The sequence below is a fragment of the Triturus cristatus genome, chromosome 3_2 (genome assembly GCF_964204655.1).
Source record: "Triturus cristatus chromosome 3_2, aTriCri1.1, whole genome shotgun sequence".
NCBI classification, from domain to species: Eukaryota; Metazoa; Chordata; class Amphibia; order Caudata; family Salamandridae; genus Triturus; species Triturus cristatus.
Genome location: NC_140584.1, coordinates 486,016,786 through 486,041,475, shown reverse-complemented (window position 1 = coordinate 486,041,475; position 24,690 = coordinate 486,016,786). Strand labels below are relative to the sequence as shown.

General features: G+C 44.9%; 1 protein-coding gene across 3 annotated transcripts in view; it reads left to right on the top strand.

The window, feature by feature from the left end:
- The window catches only part of TRIM66 (tripartite motif containing 66), a 743,368-nt gene that overhangs the window by 522,375 nt on the left and 196,303 nt on the right, over positions 1 to 24,690 (top strand). For all 3 annotated transcript variants that reach the window (XM_085648127.1, XM_085648126.1, XM_085648128.1), the window contains exons 7-9: positions 7,766 to 7,912; positions 10,689 to 10,806; positions 16,511 to 17,406. In XM_085648127.1, coding sequence (XP_085504253.1) covers positions 7,766 to 7,912; positions 10,689 to 10,806; positions 16,511 to 17,406 — 1,161 coding nt within the window. The remainder of the gene's footprint in view (positions 1 to 7,765; positions 7,913 to 10,688; positions 10,807 to 16,510; positions 17,407 to 24,690) is intronic.

Genomic DNA, 24,690 nt, shown 5'->3' with positions numbered 1-24,690 from the left:
TGTAGCCTAGTCATTGAGTCGAGGGGAGGGACTCTCAAATTTCCCAATGAAGAAATCAGTGAGCTGCAGGGTGCAGGGATGAGATGACCAAGGTTCAGGATTAACTGTTTCCATGAGGAACAGGGTCAATACTGATTTGCATTAGATAGGCCTATGTCTCGAGTGGCACAATGGGCAAAAAACAATGGACTGAAATGCTACCTTCAGCGATTACCACTGGTTAGAGTATTTGCAAACTTTCATCCCATCACCTTTTGGGTGTTTGATTGCAAATAGTATGCCTAAGACTGACACAGGTTTCCAAGCCTTCTACTGCCAGTGTTTGTGAATTAAAAGTATTGAATTTGCACCCATTCAAGAAGTGCTTCTATGGGTGCAGATTTACTCCTTTTTTGGTAAACTGGTCACTATATATATTTATGTTTCCCATCCAAAAAAAAACATGTTAAGTTAAAAGCTTTTAGTGAAATGAGAACAATGAGAAAAACTGACACAGATAGCAGACCCAGCTCAGGGTCCCCTGACCCAACTACCAAGCAAAGAATGTATTTGGAGGGTGTCACACCCTAGGCACCTCTCTAAAACTACTCCTCTGCCCGTCCCACCTGGGCCTGGTAGTTCTCCCTGGAAACTCATGACTACAGTTTTATACAACACAACAGCCTTGGAGTCCCTGCCCTGGGTTCACTTAATTTAAATACTCTTACACTTCTTCATCGTTGCTACAATAAGCTTTGATAGCAGAGTTGTCAAATCACATGTAGAAAAGGATCTATGTTTCTATTCCTTGCACTTTACAATTTATTTTATGAAGTGACTGACAGCCCCATGTACTAAGCGCGAGTCACAAAAAAGAACTGGGAGCGCAAGCAAATTAATAGGCAGAGTCGAGCCTGAGCTGAGCCGAGGGTCTGTCTTGGCTCTAAGACTCTGTGCACTAGCCAATCCACAGTTACCCAGCATATCGTGCAACAAACATAATGTAAAAATATGACAGTTTCTTCAAAATTTAAAAAAGTGTTTTTCTTTAACATGTGAATGTCTTTCACCTTAATACATCAGATGATATCACTGCATAGACATACATTTATTAAAAGTGATGTTTTTAAACATTAACTGAGAAACTGTAATGGCTCTCTCCCTCCCCAATGACAATGCCATTAGTGTACTAAGAAGAACGTCAGTGGTCATGTAAACCCTAAACATGCCATAGATTCTCATTATAGAAGTAGCAAGATTATAGTCTATTAAATCAAACAAAAGAGGTGCTTGTACAGTGCACATTCTGAAAGGAAATATTTAAATTTGCTTTCATATGTGATAATAAAGAAAAGGAGGCTATATAAAATTAAATGTTTGCCTAGGCTCGCACAATTTGTATAAGTAGGGAAGCTGGCATTGAGTCCAGGTTATCTAGTTTCACATTTTGAAATTCAGCCATCAGAATGTATAGCTATGTGTGTTCAGTGGATTACTGAATCTCTGATAGCTATGTCTGTTCAGTGAATTTCTCAATTTCTCATAGCCATGTCTGTCCAATGGATTACTGAAGCTCTGGTAGTTATGTCTGTCCAAAGGATTACCGAATCTCTGATAGCTGTGTCTGTTCAGTGTATTTCTCAATCTCTGGCAGCTATGTCTGTTGAGTGGGTTACGGAATCTCTGGTAGCAGTGTCCGTCCACTGGATTACTGAAGCTATGATTGCTCGGTTCGTCAGGTGGATCACTGAAGCTCTGGTTGTTTTGTTTATCTGGTCAATTAATGAAGCTCTGGGTGCTCTGTCTGTCCACTGATTGCCCTTTGCCCTGTGTCCAGCAGATTGCTGCAGCAGTGATTGCTCATTCATGTCAAATGAGTTACTGAAGCTCTGATAGCTGTGTCTGTCCAGTGGATTACAGAAGCGCTGATGGCTGAGACTGTGAAGTCGTTTTACTTAAGAAATGATAACCTGGTCTGTTCAGTGAATTACCGAGGCAATGGTTGCTGGGTCAATGTAGTATCTGACCGGTGTAATGATAACCTCATCGGTCCAGTCGTTGGATGGAGCAGGGATTTCTGAGTCCATCCAATGGATGAGAGAAGCAGCGCCATCTGGATTTGTTCATGTTTCTCATGGGCATGCCTTAAAATGACCGCAAACTGCCCCGTAGATGAGCATTGCACGACCCTTATAACTAGATACATCAAATAGTGAACGTCCTTGAACAATTGTTGCAACACCATACACTCCCCCTTCCCTCGGTGTAATCGCTCCATGTAAGGGTCCAGGTGAAATCCCAGAAGCCCTTGATAGAACATTACCTCCTCGTTAGTCTTCCTCGCCACATGACTAACAAAGTGAGCTTCAGCTCCACAACAGAACCCTCCAAAGCAAAGCAAAAAAAAAGTCAGCATCCCATGCCTCCCATCCCTTCCCAATATGGCCGACCCAGTCACCCATGACCCCTATAAGAGGCGGGCCGGCCCAACCCAACAGCCTGTTTTTTTTGTTCTGCACTCTCTCCAGAGCGCTTCAGGTGAGTGGTGCCTGCTGTAGCAGGTACTTGGGTCCTGGGTTGGAGGTCCTGCTCTAGCGGACCCTTGGAGCCTGGCCCTGGTTTGTACCCCTGCTTGTTGCCCCCGGGGTGTGTGGCGTTGTTGCTGTGCTGATACCGTTGAGGCTCTGCCTTAGCGAGCCCTGGGTTGTCAGGTAAGGGGGGGGAATTTGCGCTGGGAACAGTCTCTCCTTTGTTTCCCTTCACCGCCCGTCGTTTTCATCTACGGGCGGCTGCTGTGCGTCTCCGGTTTCCCTGCTGGATGCCTCCTTTCATTGGGACTGTGTCCCGAGGGTAGCGAACGGGTGCTTTTTTAATTATGCCCTGTGATCGTCTCCCTTCCCCGAGCCGCGTATTCGCCTGCCCGCCTGCCTTCCTGGCGTTGGGGGTGGCGGCGGCTCTACGGAGCTCGGTCCGTCTAGGGCCGCTGTGCAAGGGGGTTGGGCTCGTCCGTGTCGGCGTTGTGAGTCGCTTGCATACCTGCGTCCAGCGACTCCCTTTCTGATGGATCTCCCTCCGTCTTGCTTCGCTCCGGGGTCGCCGGCGTTGCTGTGTGCGCGCTGTTGTTCCTCGCGGCTGTAGGCCGGCTCGGGGTCCCGGGGGCGGGGCTTCGTTGTTGTATTCCGCGGGGTGTTTCTCCCGCCTTCCTTGTACGCCGGAGGTTTTCTTCTCTGCTGCCTTCGTCCCCCGGGACGGCGGCGGACCTGTGTCCTGTGTTTCTCGTTGCATGGGGACTCCACACAGGGGTCTTGTGCATTCTTTGCATCAGTCTCGTACTCGTGCTGGGTCCCCGTGCTCGGGCAGCCCTGCTGGGCGATTTTTGGACAGCCCTGCATCTGCAGGCTTTTATAAATCGATTTTGCTCATTTCACATAATGGCTGCTTTACTGCAGGGGTCTGGGTTCGCGCGTTGTTATTTACCGGTGTAAATAGACTCCTGCTTGTATGACTTTGTATGCGGCCCTCTAGCTGCATGCTGTTGTTACAACTCCTCTGTAGCTGTACGCTATGTAACGGTCCCTGGTGGCCTCCTTGGTATATACGCAGTTCGTCCTGTGATTTTGTTTTTTTGAAACGGCTCCTGCTTGTATGATGCCCTTGGTAGTTACCTCTGAAGCAGTTGATGTCCGAGGCTCTGAGACTCGAGTGTGTGTTCACTGACCTGCCTTATTGTGACAGGCGCGATTGCCCCTGTCGTGGTGCTCCTGTTCCGTGGGGTCGCAGTCGGGTGTGGGGGCTGCGGGCGCGCTACTCTCCGCCCCAGTCCCGGGTGTGGCGTCCTGTCACCTGCCGCTAAGCCGGCTCCCTTGGCTGCTGCGCAACCGGGACGTGATTCGTTTTGGGGTTCGTGTCCCATTTTTTTTTGGCCGACACCTGTGATATCGTTTGTTGCACTCCAGTGCCGTGTGTTCTACGCCGAGGGTGTCCTGTTGGGCCAGCTTGCTGTGCTCGCTGACTGCCATTATGGCGGTGTTTTTGTGTTTCCTGTCGTGCTACACCTCACCTTGTACAGTGTGCGCTTCGTGTCTCCACTTCGCCTAGGCGCTTGCTGCGCTGGCCCGCACTGTTGGTTTTGCCATGGTGCTCGCGACTGGTCCCTGTGGTTCCCGCCTCCCCCGCTCCTTGACTGCCCAATCGGGGGGGGGGGGGGTTTGCTACCATAGTCTTGTTCCTCTGGTTTTTCAGGTCCCACATGCACTTTGACGTTTTTTGGCATCCTTCGCACTCTTCTGGGTCCGACCTGGTGCGGTTTCTCGTTGTTACGTCCGGTGCCTTGGGTTGTTTCGACTCTCCGGTGCTGGGTTTGAGTCCCGCAGTTGCTGTCAGCGGGTCTTTGGTTGAAATACTTTCATTGTCATCTTGTATTCGCGCATTTGCTGCTGGGTGTCGTTGTTTTGCTGCCTTTCTTGCTCTTCGCTTCAGGGTGGTGTTTGTTGGGTGCTGGCCTCGCTGCTTGCCTTTTCGCGCTGCGGCTCTCCCTGGACTTACTTTGTTTCGTCCCTCTGTGGGTGTTGTAGTTGTTGTTTTGTCCTGCTTCTGGGACTTCTCGGTTTCCATGGCTTGCTTCTCTTTGCTGGTCAGCATGTTCTGTCCTGGTGGTTGGGGGTGCTGGCTGGGTGCTTGCTCTTCCTCCTCCGGTTCTGTGTTGTTCCGCTGTCATCTTCCTGCGCTCAGGCAGTTTGTTGCCTTCTACTCTACCCCGTTTGGTTGCGGGTGTCCCGGGTGGTGGCCCCGCCTTGTCGGGCTCACTTTCTCGTTCCCCCTCCTTCTGGCCCTCGCGGCCCTGCCCTGCGCTCCCCCCTCCCCCGCCGCCTTGTGCTTGATGCCCTGCTCTAGCGGGCTCTGGGGTTTGGGGTTTGTTGTTTGACTCCCCCTCTCTTTGGGGGCGGCTGTGGGCTTCTCTGTACCGGTGTGCGTGTGGGTCACTCAGCCCCCTCTGTTGTGGCTCCTTGCCCCTTCGCGGCCTTTATTTGCCTTTCGGCTTGCCGACTGTGTCCACTCTGTTTGTGTCACTCTGGCCTTAAAGGTTCGGGTCTTAGACTCTTACCCTGATGTTTGGGTGTTCATTCCATGGTCTTTCAATGTCAGTGGGTGATCTGTCTCACATGTAGGCAATGGACTTTCTTTCGGTAAGGTTGGGAGTTGTGTTTGACTATTCCCGCGGTTGTTGTGCAGGGTCTGTCCCTGTCTGTTGCTGACCGTCCTCCGGGGTTTTCATGGGGCTGTGGGGCTTTCGGCATTGCCTCCCTGTCTGCACCTGGCCTAGTCTGCTTTCTGCGGTTGTGCTGGGTCGGGTCTGGTTGGTGCCCGGATGGGGTGCCACCTGGGACTTCCGGGTGCTGTGGACTATGGGGTCCTTCTTGGACTCACCCTGTCTTGTTCGAGTCTGCGGCTTAGCCGCTCCTTCCTCGTTTTTGTGTTGCTCACTACGGCTACACGTTTTCTCCGCCTGGTGCGTTTCTGTGGCGTTTGGCATGGTCCCGGCGCAGGGGTTACTCGCACTTTCGTGTGGCGTTCCATGCAGTCTTGTTGCCTGGCTGTTTTTCTTCTGCCGGTGACTCTGGTCCTTCCTTGGTTCGGTTTGGCCCGGGCTCTTCCCGCTTCTGTCCTGGTTCGGCTGGGGGGATCGAGCTCTGGTGGCTTTCTGGCCTAATGCGTCTCCTGCAGGGGTGTCTGGGGGTGCTGGTGCCCCCGGTTCTCTGCTCCCTGGCGGGCCTGTGCGCTTCCGGTTTGACTGTTTCCTCATCTTTTGTTCCTGGGTTTGGGGTTCCGGGGTCTGTTGGCTCTGGTGGCTCTCTGGGGGTTTTGACGAGGCTCGGGTTCGATTTCACCCTGCCCTCCTGTCCCTCTCGCCTTTGGTGGGTGCTCGCTTCGGCGGCTCGCTTGGTTCCTTTGCGGGGCGGGTTCGGTCCGTGGCGCTGCCTTTTTTTCCCTGCCTTCTGTGCTTGGGTGGTCTTTCGGGTTCTCCACTTTCTGCGGTGGCCTGGTTGAGTTCCCTTGGTGGCCGGGTCTCTTTGGTGTCGTTTCCGGCACCTTCCTGGGTCTTTTTTGTTCCCTTGTTCCGGCCTGGGTTCTCTCCTTGGGGTCGCGGTCCCTTCCGGGGGGTCTTTTGTGTGTCTGGGTTTTTTTCCCTTTCTGTTTCTCTTCGGCGCCCCTTTTCCTTGTTGCCATGTGGCTTTAGCTCAATGGTGAGTCTTGTGCCTCTGGTTTTCGTGGCTCTCGCTGGACTGGGGTTCAAGTCCCACGAACGCTGTCTATGTGACGTAAGTTGGCTTTTTTCAAACTCTTCTTTTAGTGGTGAGTCTTGTGCCTGTGGTCGGAATGGTTCTCACAGGTTGAGGGTTCGAGTCTCGCCTGCGCTGTCAGTGTCATTTGTTGGCGTGCTGTCGCTCTCTTCTTTTAATGCGGCTCTTGCCGGGTTGCTTCCGACTGGTTCAGCTGCCCCGTTCCTCTGGTGGTTTCGGCTCTCTCGCGGGTGGTGTTCTCCCTTGCGGGGTGGCTGTGTTTGTCGCACTGCGTCTCCCTTTCTGATGTGCCTTGTCTGTTGTGTCGCTGTGACGGGGTTGCCCTCTGTTCCTTCGGTTTTACTTTTTCCTGAGGGGGGTTTGATGCCCCCTTTCGGGATCTCCGTTGGCCGTTCCTGGTGTGTGGGTCCGGCGTCCTGTCTGGGCTCTGTTTTCTGTGGCGTCTGGTCCGGGGCTTTTCTCTGTCCCCCTTTGACCTTTTCTGCGGCTGGTTCCTGCCTGCGCCTCGTGTCTCTGGGGTCCGGGTTTTTGTTTTTCCCGGTGTCGTTAGGTCCCGGGCTGGTTTTTCCTGCTCGTGGTGGCCTCTCCCCTGGGTGGTCCTTCCGCTCGTTCGGGCCTGTTGGGTTTTGCCCTCTGGGCTGTTGGGGTCTTGTGAGTTTCCATGAAGCCGTTTGGCTTTGGTATGTGCTCACTTTGTTAGTCATGTGGCGAGGAAGACTAACGAGGAGGTATTGCCCCGATTACTTACCGGTAATCTTCATTACTCCGAGTATAGTCTTCCTCGCCACATGACTTCCCATCCCTCCCTCCCTGTCTGGCTTTCAGCTTCATGTTTTGCTTGGTAGTTTCAGGCTGTTGGGTTGGGCCGGCCGGCCTCTTATAGGGGTCATGGGTGACTGGGTCGGCCATATTGGGAAGGGATGGGAGGCATGGGATGCTGACTTTTTTTTTGCTTTGCTTTGGAGGGTTCTGTTGTGGAGCTGAAGCTCACTTTGTTAGTCATGTGGCGAGGAAGACTATACTCGGAGTAATGAAGATTACCGGTAAGTAATCGGGGCATCACTCTTTAGGTACTGGTTACAAATAGTGCTGACCTTCCTTCCATAAATCACGAGAACAGAATTTAATGGCCAGAGGTTCATCTACAATCCTCCTGCCCTATGCCTTTACATCACCGCTCAGAGTCCATGTCTTCTGAAGGGGGGCGCCCAGAATCTGGAAATCATTTCTAGCACTGTTGCTGGTTCTCACTCTGCACCTTACCAGGGTGGCTCTTTAGGTGGGATCAGAAAGGAAGGGATTCCAGTGAGGTTCCCTGCAGCCAGGGCTTCAGCCCTGTCCTACAATATTTCAATCCTGTTTGTTGCCATTAACCGTGTTCTGTCACTGCATTGAACTTGCCAGGTATTTTGCTGCGAGGCTTTCCCTTAAATCGAGGTTTCATGGCCTGAAGATACATCCTCATCACGTCCTTTTCTTTTCAGAGGATAACCAGTGAGAGGAGGCACAGATTTGAGCAGCAGCTGCAGGCCATCATCGTTTTGAACAGACAGCTGGAGCATGTGCAGAACTTCATCAGCTGGGCGGTGTGCAGTAAAAACAGCCTTCCGTTCCTCTACAGCAAGGAGATGGTAAGCGGCCAATGGACAGACGAAGAGCATCATGGCGCTGTGCACCCTGGGAATACAGATATATTGTATGCTTCATGTGCACGAATCTTTCTAATGTTTCCAACTGTGTGCCTTCTGCATTAGAACTATTCCTGTAGCTTGCTCGGAACCACCTTTCCTCTTAACATTATCCTGTAAATAATTTGACTTGTAAAATGTTTATGCAAACCGAATGAGAGCCCAAAATACAGCAGCGTTTCATTAAATTAGTAACCACTCGATAAAGAAACCCATGCAGGTCAAATAAAAAAGATGCATTTAAGAACAAGAAAACTCATTCCTACATTTAGAGTTTGAGAAATAACATTTCAAAATATTTCAAAACAAGACAACCACCTAAAGCAACACCTATAACAGCAACGGAGGCCGCTGCACTGTCTCAGCACAGTTGAAGAGTGGAGAGATGTTAAACGCATCAATACAAAACAATCTTTTTAAAAGGTCTTGGCAAATCGTATGCCTTGATTGTCCTTTTTTTGTGTTGTGAAGTGCATGAAGCACTTTCTCAACCTCCCCCTACACATAAATCTTTTAATTCCCAGTGGTGTTCATAAGTCGTATGTGTAAGTTTTAACTACATTTCATTTTCTGATTCAGCCAAAGCCTAGTAGCAATTGCATGTTAACAATTGCCACCTATAATGTGTGTGCATAGGTTCTGTAACCCACACTTTGCCACCCTTTGGTTACTGTGGGACAATTGTGGTGAGTGCTAGTCTGAGCTGACATTCTGTCATAATCCAAAGAGGACTGTAGTCCATGGGAAATACCTTGGCTTGGTGACCGTCGCTGTCTCTTGGCACAGGGAGGGATAGGCAGCTCCATGGCCACTGCTGTGCAGTAGGGCAATAAGGCGAACAATTTTGCAGGGGCCAGTGGCATGTACTTCTGTGTTCCTTGCTGTAGGGTTGGCATAAGGAGTTGTACTTTGTTCTTATTTCTGAGCAAGGGATGAGTGTGATATGGATGGTATTGTACACCCTAGTAAAGCTCAGTTGATTGTGTTTTTTCCTCAGTGTGCATTGGTTATGGGGATACTTTCGCCTCTTGTAGGGGTGGAGAAGGGGAGCGCTGTGCCGATCTGATTCTTATCTAAATATACTTTAGAGAGCAGACATTGGCGCGTCTCATGTCCTTCTCAGTAGCCTGGCACACCTGCATCTTTAACAGGGGTAGCGAGGGGAATTTGTGCCAAGAAGTCTGAAGCTTTCTAATGTTTATCCTGCTATGTGTGGCCGTGAATTTCGCGCCTGTGTTGATGGCACACAGCTCATTTAGGAAATGGGGAGGAAGGCTGTCCCAGTTGATGAGATTTGCTAAAGCCAGTTGAGGGCCAGAGTGTGGGGGGAGGTGCATTATTAGTGGCAAGGAAAGTGTAGATCTCTGCAATTCTACCTACTGCTCTCCTCAGTAGTTTCAACATCCTCTTTTCATTATTGAAGTCTATGCCAAATGTTGCGTTATTTAACTGAGGAGATGAAAGCATGGCAGCTTAGACGGAATCCTGTCTGATTGTAGCCACGCCCTTTAGGCATGACTGATTTTCTACTGAGCCATCTCCACATGGTCCAAAATCACTCAGTTAAACTGGCTGGATTTGGTTTCACCCTTGCTTTCTCGAGTAACCTCCACTGGGTTATCTGACTGCCATAGCATGAAGCTTTATGCAGCGTCTCTGCAGAACCTTCCAGAATTGTATCCATAAACACCTGGGATGGTACGTCCTTGGAAAGCGCTACAATAAGGAACCATGCTGAACAGTTTGTCTTTCAAAAGAGCAGTTAAAATGTCTGAATATCTCTAGAAGATTTATTCAAATGTTTAGCCATGCTTCCAGCTTCAGTGTGTTGACACAGGAGGAGGTCCTGAAATAGGTGTCACTTCCATCATCCTTCAAGCAAGACAGAATCGCATCCTTTCCACACAAAAATGAAAGATGAATTCTCAAACCTTCATAAGAACTCATCTGCATGTGAAAATTACAACAATATACTGAGAAAAACCTGGGTCCATATTGTAGAAAGTGCCCAGGAGCACAACAGGCATGTACATCTGCTTGTTGCGCCCATGGGGAACGTTGGTATCACAGAGGACGCCATAGCCAAAGCTTGCAGGGCCCCTCTATAAGACAGATTGCACTGACACTAAATGTGCATCAACAACAGCAAGATCTCAAGGGGGCATCGCCTCATTTGCATGGGGGCGTAGTTCCATTCAAGTGCAGGAATTATTTGCTTTTGTACTAGTGTCATATTACAGGCGGTGCCATTTAAAGGTGCACTGTAGTGCAAACCATGGCGATGTGCCCTATTTGTAATACAGGCCAAGATAGACTATTGTTAATCATGTTTTGCCATGTTGGCACTCTCCCCCAATGACACATTCCATTCATCAAACAGATGACACTGGGAAGAAACCATTTCTGGAAGCTACTGTATAGCAGTCTTTACACCAGACATTAAAATATTACAAAATGCATACATTTCAAGAACAACATCACAATGCACAGGTTCAGACATACCTTAAGTGCTAACACCAGGCCGGTTTGACACATTCAGGTACCTTAAGTGAGTTGAAATATTCTACTGACCCATTTGCTACCTCCCTCCTTCCTAATCATTACGATCAATTTTAGGCATGTTGCAATTGCTGTGAAGGGGCTTTTGTGACTCGGTTGAGTGCAATGCAAAACAATGAACTCTAATTAGTTAATTAATTACCATTTGTTCTTTGATAAGATTGTGTACCAAATGCAACGCCTTTTGGAAACAAGATGCAACACTGATGTCCCACCTACTTCGAAAATTAGGTTTAGCTGGGAACCTTCTCTCTGGACAAAGCAACTATCTCACTTAGGTAAGGAAACGTTTCCTCAGCCAATTAACTTTTATCAAGTGACAGCAAAAGGCATGTTATTTTTTATAAAGTTGAAAAGTTATAGTATTTGTATGTGTTAAATGTTCTGCTTCAATGTAACTATTTTCTAAAGCACGATTACTTCATAGAAATAATCTTTGTTAATGTACTACATTTATGCTAGCTATAAACAACGCTACGCAAAGGCATTGATACCACATTTGAAACATTTCCTATAAATTTATTTTCAAATGATATTTTCCTAAATTCCTAAAGTCTAATCTATCAGATTTATTTGGTATTTTGTCTCCTCATAATTTGTTAGTGCTTGATTACAGAAGGTGTGATTTGATAGCTTTAGTATCCTAACCAAAGCACTCAATGCTAAATGAGTGTCAATGAATTACGCCAAGGCGCTATAAAATCAAAAGAAAGCAAAACATATATACCTGAAATGTTAGAAATCAAGAAGAAAATCCACAGATTAATGCGGATATTTTTAATTTTACCTTTACCTTGGACTTTAAAACTGAGTTGATCCTTTGTAAAACCAGTGTAATGACCAAGTTTGTTCAAGGGACCGGGTCTGTGATCGCCGTCTGTGAAAAAGTCACAGTGTGTAGTGTAGCGGAAGTGGGAGAGTAAGGAGGTATATCTCTGTTATTGAACACTGACTGTGTCCGGGTACAGTGGTTCATGTGAAGGGATGAACGAATCGATATCACACCTCATCCTCACTATTTTGTTGAAAACCTACAAGGCATGGTAAGGGATGAAAGATACAGCATAGCACATTTGATACTGAAATTGTAAGTAATCAAATGTCCAGACAAAGTAATAATAGCAATGGATCACTGGACAAAGCCACAGTGTGACCAGCGTGGAAGGAATACACACAACTAAACTGTGGAAATGTAAGGCGAGTGAACGTTTTTCCTGTGAAGGCGTTCATTTCATTGAAAGCGATGCATTTTATTGTTGTCTTCTGCTCTGGTTATGGTGATCATGGCATTCTAGAGCCTCCGCTTGTCTGCTGGATCGCCTGGTTGCTGCCGAGTAAAGGTTGAAAAGAGCCGAGTCCGGGCTCCTGCTATCTTCTGACATACTAGTGTTTGTCCTTCCGTTCCTGGTGTCATACTTCGTTCTGTTTGTGAACTGATCTACAAAAGGTCCAGTGAAGCTGTTGAATCCCTGGATAGGTCCCATGATAGTCATCATGTTAAAAAAGCCAAACTTCCACTATACTATTTGTTGCAGTAGTACCAGGAGTTGTTTGTTGAGTTAATGCTGATATTAGTAATAGGCTCTACTTAATTTTGACTAGATGAATAATGCAGAGCAAAGATATGTTAAAGGGTGAAATAAATTGTAAACGTTTCTTTTGTATAGATAAATACCTATTTGTTGTCCTGAGAAGTTGTATGAAAAATGAGAGACCTATCTTGAAATCAGTGAAGATGGAGTTTTTCAGACCAAGGGGCAGATTTATGTCTTGGCGGTATGGCTACTCCATCGCAATGGTGACGGAGTATCCTTACCTCCAAGAATGTGGTCCGCCTGCCAAATTTAAATGCGGGTGTACCTTAGGATTAATCAAGGCAGAGACTACTCCGTCTCGACCATGATGAATCCCCTCTGATTGTAAGGGCCGTTGGAGGCTGACCTGACATCCCACCCACCGAATTTAGATGGGTAGAATTACAGCTCAGTTTCCACTTCCTGTCACCGACCAAGAAAACCCTGGTGGCAAGGGGCAGGGAAAACTGCTAAATGCTACCCTCACCACTGGAGCGGACTCCCATGGCAAAGGGAGCATTTTATTTTCAAAAATCCCGTTTCGGTTTTTTCTTTTTGAAAATACAGAAAGTAAACTGTTTGGTGTATTGCTCTGTCCCGCTGATGGAGTCCTGCACCAAACAGGAAAATGCATTGACAGGAACCGCCATGATCGTGGATCCTGCCAATGCTGGCGGCCATGTTTAAATTTGGCAGGTGAGTTGTCTCAGCCGGGCAGACGTAAAGTCCTGCACCCGGTCTACGGAGATTACTCCTTCCGTCAATTATCAAAATCGGGCCTTAAAACCATAATAAGTCTTTATGTGAGAGGGTGGTGAACTTGTTTATTTGTACGATTCCCCAAAATGATATTTAGACTTCACAAGGGAGAATGCCACACTGGCGTCTGCTAACATGCCTTCTCGTTTAGAACAGCGCTTCATCATGAAATTAGTAATTAATTGCTTGCAAGCAGTTGTCAGCAAGTTAAGTAAAAAGATGCAGAAAGCTAGGAATTTTACAAAACTGAACAATATTTTAGGACGTAATTGCGAAAGGAAACAACATTTAACTCATGTGACAGCATGAACATGAAAATAAGATATCATCAAAGAAATGCTTAGCCAAGTAATGGAACTCAAATGAATTCATAGTTTTGCCTTGCAGTTTGCCATATTGTGAAATATCTTCCGCATTTAATGTCAGGAATACAAAAAAGTAAATTTTAGCTAGTTTTGAGCAATGTTGTAAAATAAAAATGTGTTGAAGAAATGAAAGTACTGAATTGCGGTGCTACCACAAATAGGCAAAGAGTTGTCTGTGCCTGTAGTGAGCACTACATTTTGACAGACATTGGTTTATTCGAAGAGGCCAGTAATTGAAAGGGCAGAGAGACCAGATAATAATTATGATTTGTTTTTTTATTTAGTGCTTCTTATTCCACTTCTGCCATGTCTCAGTGTTGTGCACACCTGGTGATACTATTGCCCAATTTATGGTATTCAATATACCCCCTTTGAAGGTTGGAAGGCAGAATCAGGCTTCCCTTGATTCAACTTTGTGCCCTGAAGACCAGTGCATGTTTCAGTGGCAACAATTCAAGCCACTGAACCACTCGGCCTCAATCACAATTCAAAAGGGAGCGATCTAAGGAGAAGCCAATGACTGAGTGATTAATGACTGAGTGACTAATTAGGTGTTGACACCAGTCTTTCCCCTACCTCAAATTTGATGTCATCAACAGATAAAGTATTAGGTAGTCTTGTAACCTGCAACCTTATCTTTTTTCTGTTCATTCTTCCTCTTTTTCCTCTATGGGCATTTGGTTTTGTGCTGCATGAACATATCTATAATTTTGGGATTTTATATGGGTCTGTATTTTGATGGTCTATGTGAATGAACCCGCTGTGTCTTGGCTCATAGACATAGGTACCTGCCTTTCAATGGCATGACCTCGCAGTCTACCCTTCCTAACTCTTCTTCAGGCTTTGATTCTTCTCATCTCCTTCCCCCTTACTTGGCTTATCTGCTACCCTCTTTCATTCTCTTCTTCACTCTCCTTCAGCTTATTTTCTTCTCCTGGTTCTTTACCAGATGCCCTAGGTCAGCTACTAACTACAATTCCCTTTTAATGAAAATGATCCGTACACAAGGCTCTGTCCTCATTCCATCTCTTGTTGTCATCTTTCAACTCACTATCTAATCCAGCACCTTTTAGAAGGTCCTCACAACATCACAACCCACTGTGCAAGAAGCCAACATAACATAACATGTCTCCTAGGCTGTGTATATAAGAGACTTCCTCCCAGGCGATCTTCTGACATGGGCACCTGTAGGTCTGTGCACTTCTGTACTGTATTGTATTGTAGTGGTGTTTATATAGAACGTACGAAAGTGCTTGGTGGATGGATGGCACTCTACTCTGTGAGATGCTTACAACACAAGACACTTTGCCGTGCACATAGCATTAGAATTTATCATGCTGCATATTACTCAGTTGTGACGTACACACATGCATTGGTTTTGCCTGCATGGATATGAGTATATGAGTGCATGCACATACATGCAAACATGCACAGAAATCCACTGGCTGACATCACAGTCTACAAGACTGCTACCGTTCTGTTGAGCTGAGAAACACGGGCAATTCAAATGCCATTATTCACATGCATCTATGGACCTAATGGTATGTGGAGCTCCTCCAGTAGCATCAGAAGATCCAGACCATTTGGAGACACCTTAAATCCACCAAGGATGGCCAGGTAGCATTTATCCAGAAGTGACAAGGTGATAACCCTTTAAGGACACTGTTTAACCCCAAAGGAAGTGTTATATGTCAGTCCTCCAGAATCTATTGGAGACCCTTTTGAACCCCTCAAAGGAGTGCTGGATGTCACCCACAAGTGACAGGTGGGCAGTCCTCGGGGGGCCTTGCTTAACTCCCAAAAAGAGTGCTGTGTGGCATGCATCCAGATGTGACAGAGGGTCAAGTCGAAGGGACTGAAAAACTGTAAATCAATGGTGTTCACCTAGAAGCGACAGCAGGACAGCCTGTTGGTGGCACTGGTAACCGCCTCTCCTCCATCAGTGGTGGAGTGTGATGTACACAGGAGATCCTGTTTAAGACACTGATCATTCTTTTCAGTAATTTGGAAGGTCTGGGGGTATGACAGCTCTTGCAATCAGTTTTCCACATAATCGTGACAGATTAGCCTATTGTTGTCCGGGGTAGAGGGGTTGAGGACCAGTCCACCAAAGAGCAATAGACTTCTAAACCCCTGAAGACAATGATATATGGAGAACATCAAGGAGAAAGAGAAATATGACCCCTGGAATAGAGTTAAGCAACCAATGAATGCTATATGGAGTCTATGCAAGAGAGGCATGGAGCAACTCCTAGGGCCGGACATATTTCCAGTCAAGTTATTACATTTTTGCATAAATGGAGGTAGGCCATTCACATGGTATGGGCGATATTAAGGCAGCCAAAGGAAAAGGGTGTCATAAGATTTTGTAAATGGAATACATTTAGGTAAAACAACAAGCGGGGACAGAGGATGTGTGGGGACAAGACAGATGTAAGGAAGTGAAACAGGGTAGAGATTCTTGCCATAGCCCTAGGTCCTTCCTGTCTTTACCATGGCCAAACAGGGAAGTAGCCACAAGGAAGTCGCCCTTAACCTATCCACCTTTTAAGCCCTTAACCTATCCACCTTTTACCTTGATTCCCGGACTGGGCGCCTTGGCAGGAGAAGGTTAAATGTTAAAAGTTAGAGTGAAGGCACCTGATAATGTGTGTAGTTCATAGGTCTAAAAATACTCATATAGTTCATAAGAGGTCCTGCAGCAAAGAGATGAGTGTAGAGGGAGAGATACAAGCCTGCCTCAGAAAGGGTAATACGGGACAGACCTCACACTATGTAAACATATGGAAGTAAAAATGAGCAGCTCACATTAAGTCCAAACAAAAAAATGACAGTCTGTTGCAGCCAGGTGCAAAGTAAAGCAGAATTAATTTTGATAGACACCATTCCACTCAATATTAATTGAAAAACTATGGTTGAAAAAACTGCGCGATTTTAAATTCCCTCCAAAAACTTGGCATAACCTAACACCATAACAGTAGTTCATGTTGGGACTTGTGCACGGTCTGCTGGGGTGTCGAACTGACATGTTCCCTGGTCTGTCCTCTCTCTCAGGCACCAGTGTCTGTTTGTGTGCTGGTCTGTGTACGTGATTGGCTCTATTGCTAGTCTGTTTGTTCATGGATGTCTGTAGGTATTTTGCTGTCTGCATGCTTGCAGGTATGTGTCATCTGTGCCAGTGTCGGTGGTTACATGCATGTGCGGTACATTATGCATGTTATACATGAGATAGATAGATACTGGATGCATATATTCTAAAAGTATTACCGCTGTTGCCCTTGCAGGTTGCATCGTGACAGACAATGGCCAGGTTCCTCAAACAGACGTCTCTAGTTATGGTAATATGCAAGAGATGCAGGCATCCTATTATCGAGGACAACATCCACCACCACCAGCCACATCTCCAGTAGAGACAAAGTACCAACCCCCAGTTCAGTGTCCTACTCCAGTATGTTGTTCCCACTGCCATACCAACAACACACCTCCAATGAAAAAGAGTCCACTTATGCACCATGGCATAAACCACCATCAAAATTATAGACAAACACCAGCAATTCAGCAACAGCATCTGGCAATGCAGTACAACATGCAGCAGGGTATGAAAACACAGAGGTGCATGCCTCACCCTTTAAGAATGATTCAGCCATGGACAGCACACCAGCCACCACCCGAGCATGATCGTTCGTCAATTTGGATAGGTAAGCAACAGATGAGACAACAGATGCAGCAGAACACGTATCCAGTGTGTATCGTCCCACCACAAGACATTCAGCACACACAAACAGGCCACTCACAACTAATGAACATGCAGTCATCTTTGGAAGCTCCCTCTGTGCAGATGGAGCTCGGCCATCTCCAAAAGCTCAATGTCAATCATTTGCAACTGCAACAACACCACGAACAGCAGCAACAGCAGCAACAACAACCGCAAACTTCTGTTCAAAATGAGAACAGCCATGAGCAAGTCATGCAGCAAAGTCTGGACATAATTCACCAGCAATTTGAATTGGAACAAATGCAAAAAGGACTGGAGCTTCTCTTGCAGAGCCAGCCTCAGAGCTTGCAGATGAACCCGTCCAAACAACCACAGCATGTTCAACAGACTATTGTTGGGCAGATAAACTACATCGTGAGGCAGCCTGCACCGGTTCAGCCACAAAGCCATGAAGAGGTGCAACAAGTAAGTATTAACAACTGGTGCCTGCCATTTGTAGTGGTTTAACAGTATACATCTTCATTTGTGAGAGAGGATTTGTCACACTGCAGAGTGGTTAACCAAGGGCTACCAAGGACACAATTCACTGTCATCAGTCCTTGTGCTGCTTTGATGTATCTGGGCTTTATAGTGTCCATGTCCATCAGTGTGCTCTTTAGAGCAGCAGAGAAAATATTTGTAAAATAAGACATTTCCTGCACAGAGCAGTGGTAAAAATGTGAACACTTTACAATTTTAATTTGTGTGGTCATCATTGCTCAGGAAATCGCTGCAGGAAATATGCTTAATAGTTTTGCAACAATGCCACGAAGCAAACACTTCTAGCACCCAATATTTTTATTTTGGGCAGATTTTATTTGAATGTATTTAACCCTTTTTACTGGCATGGTGTTTGCGCACCACAGTACTGAATTTTTTTTATAAAAATCAGTTTCAGGGTTTCTGTACGTTTGTTCAGCCATATAAGCTACGGGAGCTGTTCAGAAAAGAAACTTTACAGATGAGTAAGTCTACACTTGTACAGTTAGTCTTACAATTTTGGGTAACTATCCTACTTTTGGCTATTCACCAAGTGCACAGTTACGTAAAAGTGTATACCAAATGCCCCCACCTCCCCGAAAAAGGGGCTGCAGTTAGTTCAAACATCAAATACTGCCATCAAGTTACTAATCTAGAGATCACTCTATGGTAGAGCACAGAGAAATTAATAAAAGCTTATTAAAGTTAAACAATTATAACCTTTGTATGTTAATGGTAATTCATTTTATATATGGATTTTAAATATACAATAATTTAACAAAACTGTTACTGCACTAATATCAACATTTTGAATTACTTTTTACATACATTTAGATATTTGAAATAAAAGAACATTATTTGTTTAAGATTTTAAAAAACTTGAAGAAAAATGTTTATATTTATTTATTACATATATAAAACTTACTAAACATAACATAAAATGAATTTAATTTATACATGGTTAAGACAAATTATTTATAAAACTTGAAATAGGTAATTTAAGTTTTAAAATAGAATACATGTATTTATAATTATAATTATTTTTTAACACTAACATCATTATATATATATATATATATATATATATATAAATATATATATATATATATATATATATATATATTTTTTTTTTTTTTTATTATTATTTTTTTTAAATGTCAAGGTTGGTGTTGGGCTTTCTCCAGGTCTGAGCTGGAGTAAATGTACTACTATATTTAGTCCTTTTTCGCTGTAGTAACTTTAGAAATGCAATTTAACAATACTAATGGTCATACTCTTTAGTGGGTGAGTGCATGTCCCTCCTTTAAGCCCTCCTTTGCCCTCCCCTAATCCCTCCTTAGTCCTTCCTAAACTCCTCCCATTAAGTCATAAATATTCCCCAATTTTCAGCCACTGTCGCTTAGTCGGGAAGGAGATCACAGCACATAAAAGACAGAAGAGGCAGAGATGCTGACCTCTGCTTGTGGGTTAGTGAATAGCAGTTTGTAGTACTTTAGTAGGACTCTTGTAGTACTACAAAACATACTACAAAATGCAGTTTGTGAATAGACCTCTGAGGTTTTTGGTGCTCAGATACATCCATCCATATCTTATTGTTGCCTGAAGATATACTGCAAAATGTGAATATATTTTCATTTTTAATAAATGTGCTCACTGTTTTGTTGCATTTCTCAGATTAACAAATCTAAATCATGGAACACTAATCAAAAAATGGTGACTCACATGCCTAGGGTCTGGCTATGCAAAATATATGTGTGTTTTTCCTACAGAATGTAGTGTGTACAATCAATTATGTAATAGAAGCAAAACATTGTGGCAGAATGACGATTCTCCAATTATCATACAGAGAGAATCTTGATTTCATTAAAGATAACGGAGGCTGACATTATGCAGTAACTTTTATTTGCTGCCTATACATGCAGCCCTTTAAAGTGTAACCATTACATCATAAATAAAAACATTCCAAGTAACATAACAAAGCACCATAGCAACCAGCTATCTTCCTCTTAGAGCTGCGAAAGGTTAGGACAACTTCTTCCATGTTAAACGACGTTCTGAATTTACAAAGAAGTGGAGTCTGAAAAGGAAAAGAATACTGGTAGAACAATTTTTCACATATGTTAAAACAAGTACAAAAAAGAATAATCAAAGAACATTAGATCATACATCCACCAGGGAGTGGTGGGAGGGATAATGTCAGCCTCCGTTGTCTTTAACGAAATCAAGATTCTCTCTGTATGATAATTGGAGAATCGTCATTTCATTACAAGACCGGAGGCTACATTATGCAAGTTGCAAGCTTTGCAATGCTACATTGCTTACATGTTCTACAGGCTAGAGATAAAATTTAACAAAAGTGGAAGCATTAGACCAGTCTGCTGCTTTAAATATATCCGAAAGTGAACCTCCACTCCAGAAAACCTTGCTGGCCATAGCCCCACGGGGAGAATGAGCACCAAATTTGGATAGGTCTATCCCTGCTTCCAGCATCACCATTCTTACCCATCTGGAGATAGTAGCAGAAGAGACTGCCTTGTAGGTTTAACAAAGGAAATCAATAACTGTTTTTCATTCATGGGTCTAAAACACTCATTTTTAGCTCGTATACCTTCATGCAACTTGCCACACAAAGTTTGGGAAAGTCAAAAAAGAAAGGGTAGAAAAAATTCTCAGACATGGTTTTGGTTCTTTTCCAAATTTCAAATAATACACCATCAGGAGAATAAATTCTATTAGATATTTCCAAGGCTTTAACATCAGACACCCGTCTGAAAGAAATAAGGCAAAGTAAGGTAGCTAACTTAATGGAAAGTTGTTTTCTTGAAAGAGAAGAATTATCAGGCCAAGAAGAAAAAAGTTCAAAGACAAGATTCACATTCCATAATGAATCATATTTGGCCTTAGGTGGACTTTGGAGTCTTATTCCTTTCATCACTCTACATATTAAGGGGTCAGTACCGATAGAGAATTCATTTAACAAGGAATGCCCTGCAGAAATTGCAGATCTGTAACAATTAACAGTTCTATAGCAAAGACCTGATTTAAAAAGATCTGCTAAGTAGTTTGCCACTTCAACTACAGGTGCGTCCACGGGATCCATATTCCGTTCCAGGCACCAACTACACCATTTTTTCCATGCCCCGGTGTATCTTCTCCTTGTTTCTGGAGCCCAAGATTCGTCCAAAAGGTTTTTAGCCTCTCCCAAAAGGCCAGAGTATCTTCTTGAACCCCTGAAATCTTCCAGGCAAGAAGGTTCATTTTTTCTTCTAAGAGAAGATGGTGTACCTCTCCCTCTGGGCCATGAAGGAGGTCTAAATTCCCTGGGATAAAGCGTGGAATTTCTATTGCTAACTCCATCACGCTTGGGAACCATATCTGAGAGCTTCAAAAGGGGGTAATTAGAACAATGCGGCAACGCTCCATTCGAACTTTCAAGAGAACTCTCTGGATTAGTGCGAAAGGAGGGAAGGCATAACAATTTTGAATGTCCCATTGTTGGAGAAGAGCGTCCACTGCAATTGCTAGAGGGTCTGGTCTCCAGCTGAAAAAGCGGAAAGTCAGCCTGCTGGCAAAAAGATCTATTTCGAAGGGGCCCCAAAGATTTTGAATTCTCTGGAAGACTAAAGGGTTCAGTTTCCAGTCGCTCGAGTCTTTTAGGAACCTTGAGTTCAAATCTGCTATTGTGTTTAGATGTCCTGGGATAAATTCTGCTCTCAGGATTATTTTTGATTCCACCAGAAATACCAAATCTTCTTGGCTAGATCTGCTAGAAGCTTTGACCTTGCTCCCCCTAAGCGGTTGATGTAGGATACGGCTATAAAGTTGTCTAATTTGATAAGAACTACACTGTTTTTCAGGACTGACTTGAAGCTCATTAGGGTGTTCAGGCTGGCTAACATTTCCAGGCAATTTATATGTAAGGAGAGTTACTTTTGGGATCATTTCACCCCGGTTTCTAACTTCCCTAGTCTGGCACCCCAGCCTAGGTTGCTCGCGTCGGATTCCATTGTGTGGTCTGGCGTGTTCCCGAAAATTGCTTTTCCATTCCAACTGCTTAAGTTGTTGTGCCACCATAGGAGGACCTCTCGAGCTTCCAGGGACAGGGGAACAACATCTGAATACCAAAGACCTTTCTTCAGACCCGAAAATTTTAGTCTCTGTAAGGCCCTCTAGTGTAAGGGTCCCGGTGAAATTGCCTGAATGGATGAAGATAAAAGACCTACTATTCTTGCAAGTTCTCTCAGGCTGACTGAGTCCTTGGATAGGACATAAGAAACTTCCTTCTTTATCTTTGATAATTTCTTCTGGGGAACTTGTAACTGAGCTAAAGGTGTGTTCACCTGGAAACCAAGGAACTCCAGGTTCTGAGAAGGGGTCATAATTGATTTCTCTACATTGATGATGAAACACAGGCTCTCTAGGAGATCTACAGTCCATTTCATGTGAATCAGTAATTCCTCCTTGCTTTGGGACATAAGTTAAATGTAGTCTAAGTAATAATAAGCCGAACTCCTCTTCTCCTCAAGGAGGAGACCACTGGTCTCAGGATCTTGGTGAAACACCAAGGAGCTGAGGATAGTCCGAAGGGAAGACATCGAAATTGATAGGTTATAATTCTCCATACAATTCTTAGGTATTTCTGAGAGTCTGGATCATGGGAAGTGTAAAGTAAGCATCCTTCAGGTCTAGTTTTATGAGCCAGTCCTTCTCTTGAAGGATATCTCTCAGAAGATGAATCCCTTCCATTTTGAAGTGTCTGTATACGAGGAAGGAATTCAAATCCTTTAGATTTATAACAGGACGCCAACCCTTCTCTTTCTTTTTCACGAGAAAGATTGTGCTCACAAACCCTGGACCGTGTTGGAGACGATAAGAATCGCTCCTTTGGCTAGCATTTGGTTCACCTCCGCGTCTACCAATTCGGATTTTTCTTGATCTAGGGTAAGTTCCCTGGGTTGTTTGGTCTGGTATGGAGTAGTAATAAACTCTATTCTGAAACCTTTTACCGTCTGTAGGACCCAGGCATCGTTTGTTATGGATGACCAATTGTGTCTGAAAAGAGAAAGTCTTCCCCCTTCCTTTGGGGGGGAAGAACCAGGAAGAGAAGATCTTACCTTGTTGTCCTTGTCCTTGAAATCTTCCTCCTCGGCTGTTTCCGCCTCGTGTTCGATTGTTGCGGCCTCTCTGGGGGTAGAAATTATTGTTTCCCGGTAGAATCTCGAATAACCGCGTTGATTTTGGTATGAGGACCTGTTGAAACCACGGCTGGCAGCCGGTCCTCCCCTGTCAGCCCTTCCAAAAATTCTTCCTCCGAACATTCTCCTCATGTTGTATTGTGCCTTGTTAAAGGCTGAGAATGTCGAGACGTATTTACCTAGAGACTTTATAAAGGTCTCTCCAAAGAGAAGGCCATTTGGGTCTCCTTGGATGTCTTTGTTTGCCAGATTCCCCAATTTGGGATTCATGCGCATAAGGATGGCTCTACGTCTCTCGGAGGTCAGGTTGGCATTTGCGTTCCCGAGGAGGCAGATTGCTCGTTGGCTCCAACCACGAAGGAGTTCGGTATCTACCAGAACACCGCTCATGGAGGATTTCTCGGCTACATCCAGGATTCTAACAAGAGGGCCAAGAATGTTAAGAAGCTTATCCTGGGACTGTTTGAGGCAGCGTTCCAGGCCCTTGCGAGGGTCTCTCCCGGTTTTAAATAGGAAGGTGAGTAGTTCGGGGTCGAGGTTGTTGTCTAAAAAAGGTCTTGGACACTCGGACCTCATGAGGTTCCGAGAATCTCGTTCGAGTGGTTTTCGAATCCAAGCCGTAATAAATGTTGCCACATGATCTAAAGGCCACCAGTCGGAACCTACAGGATGGGTAATCTTGGAGGGATTAAACATCTCAGACCCTGATGGGTCTTTAATAGAGTTTGAATTGTTAGAAGATTGTGCTAAATCCTCATCAAGGAGGTCATCATCGAATTATTCTTTGGGGTCGAAGATATATTCATCGGCCTCATCTTCAATATCAATTGGGGACAGGTAATCATCGTCATCTTCGATGAGGCCTAATGTGCCGCAAAGGGCACCCGGTCTCTTTGTGCCGTGAAGGACACCCATGCTTTTTGCGCCATTAGGGGCGCTCGTTCTTTTTCTGCCGCTCGGGGCACCCAGGTCATTTGTAGCGCACAGGATTGCCAATCGATAAAATCCTGTTCTTTGTAGCGCGTAGTTTACCCCGAGGTTCAATATGTTTTGTATTTTTTAGGTCCTTACCGCTTTTACTGGGGAGTGGATCCTCCTCACCAGAAGAAAGTGATGTCATCCTCAGGAATAATTCTCTTTCTCTTGATGTGTGCTGCCTCCACAGCTTCCTTTAAAGAAGTTTTTAATTGCCTTTCAAAGAGGTTCATTAGTGAATTTTCGGTGAGGGGAGTTTCAATAGAGGCATTGGTCTGAGACTCACTTTGAGACATCTTTAAGTATAAATAAATGACTCCCTTTTTTCTTTTTTTAAAGGAACTTGTTAATGGTATTTAGTAATGAGAAGCCGGTGATCCGAGGGTAAACAGCTGACTTGGTCCGTTGGGTTCGCGCGGTGCATCTCCATGGAAACGCAACAGCGCAAGTCAGGATCGGGCCCTGAGAGCGTGTATTGTGCTCTGAGGATCTCATTTTTCTCCTAATTTTTGCCAGGTGGGTCTTCTGTAGAGGTCCCGATCTGGAAGGGAAAGGACCGACAATGCTCTTACGTCGAGCAAGGGAGGCTTATATTCTGCATCCCGCGTTTGAAGCTAAACAGCGAGGAAAGGACCGGCAATGTTCTTGCCTCGAGCGAAGGAGGCTTATATCCCGCTTCCCGCGTTCGAAGTTAAACGGCGAGGATTCCGACCGGCAAAAGCTTTGGGTATGTCGGAGCTTCACTTCGGTATATATGAATCACATTCTTTGTAAAGAGAATCATAACTTACTTGTTCGATAAAGAAAACGTTACATGTGTGAATTTATGAGTGCAAGAGCTAAAAAAGGGTACTAGCGCGAGAGGGCCCAACCATAAATTGGAAGGGGATGCTAAGGAGGTAGGAAGACTTACCTGTAAGGGACTCGATCTAATTAAGCCAAATAAATGAATTAAAACCAAGAAACTGTCACAAAAATTAAAACACATACAACTAAGAAAACAACTCTAAGATTGTTATGTTACTATATAAATAGAGATATAAATGCCAAAAGCGTTTAA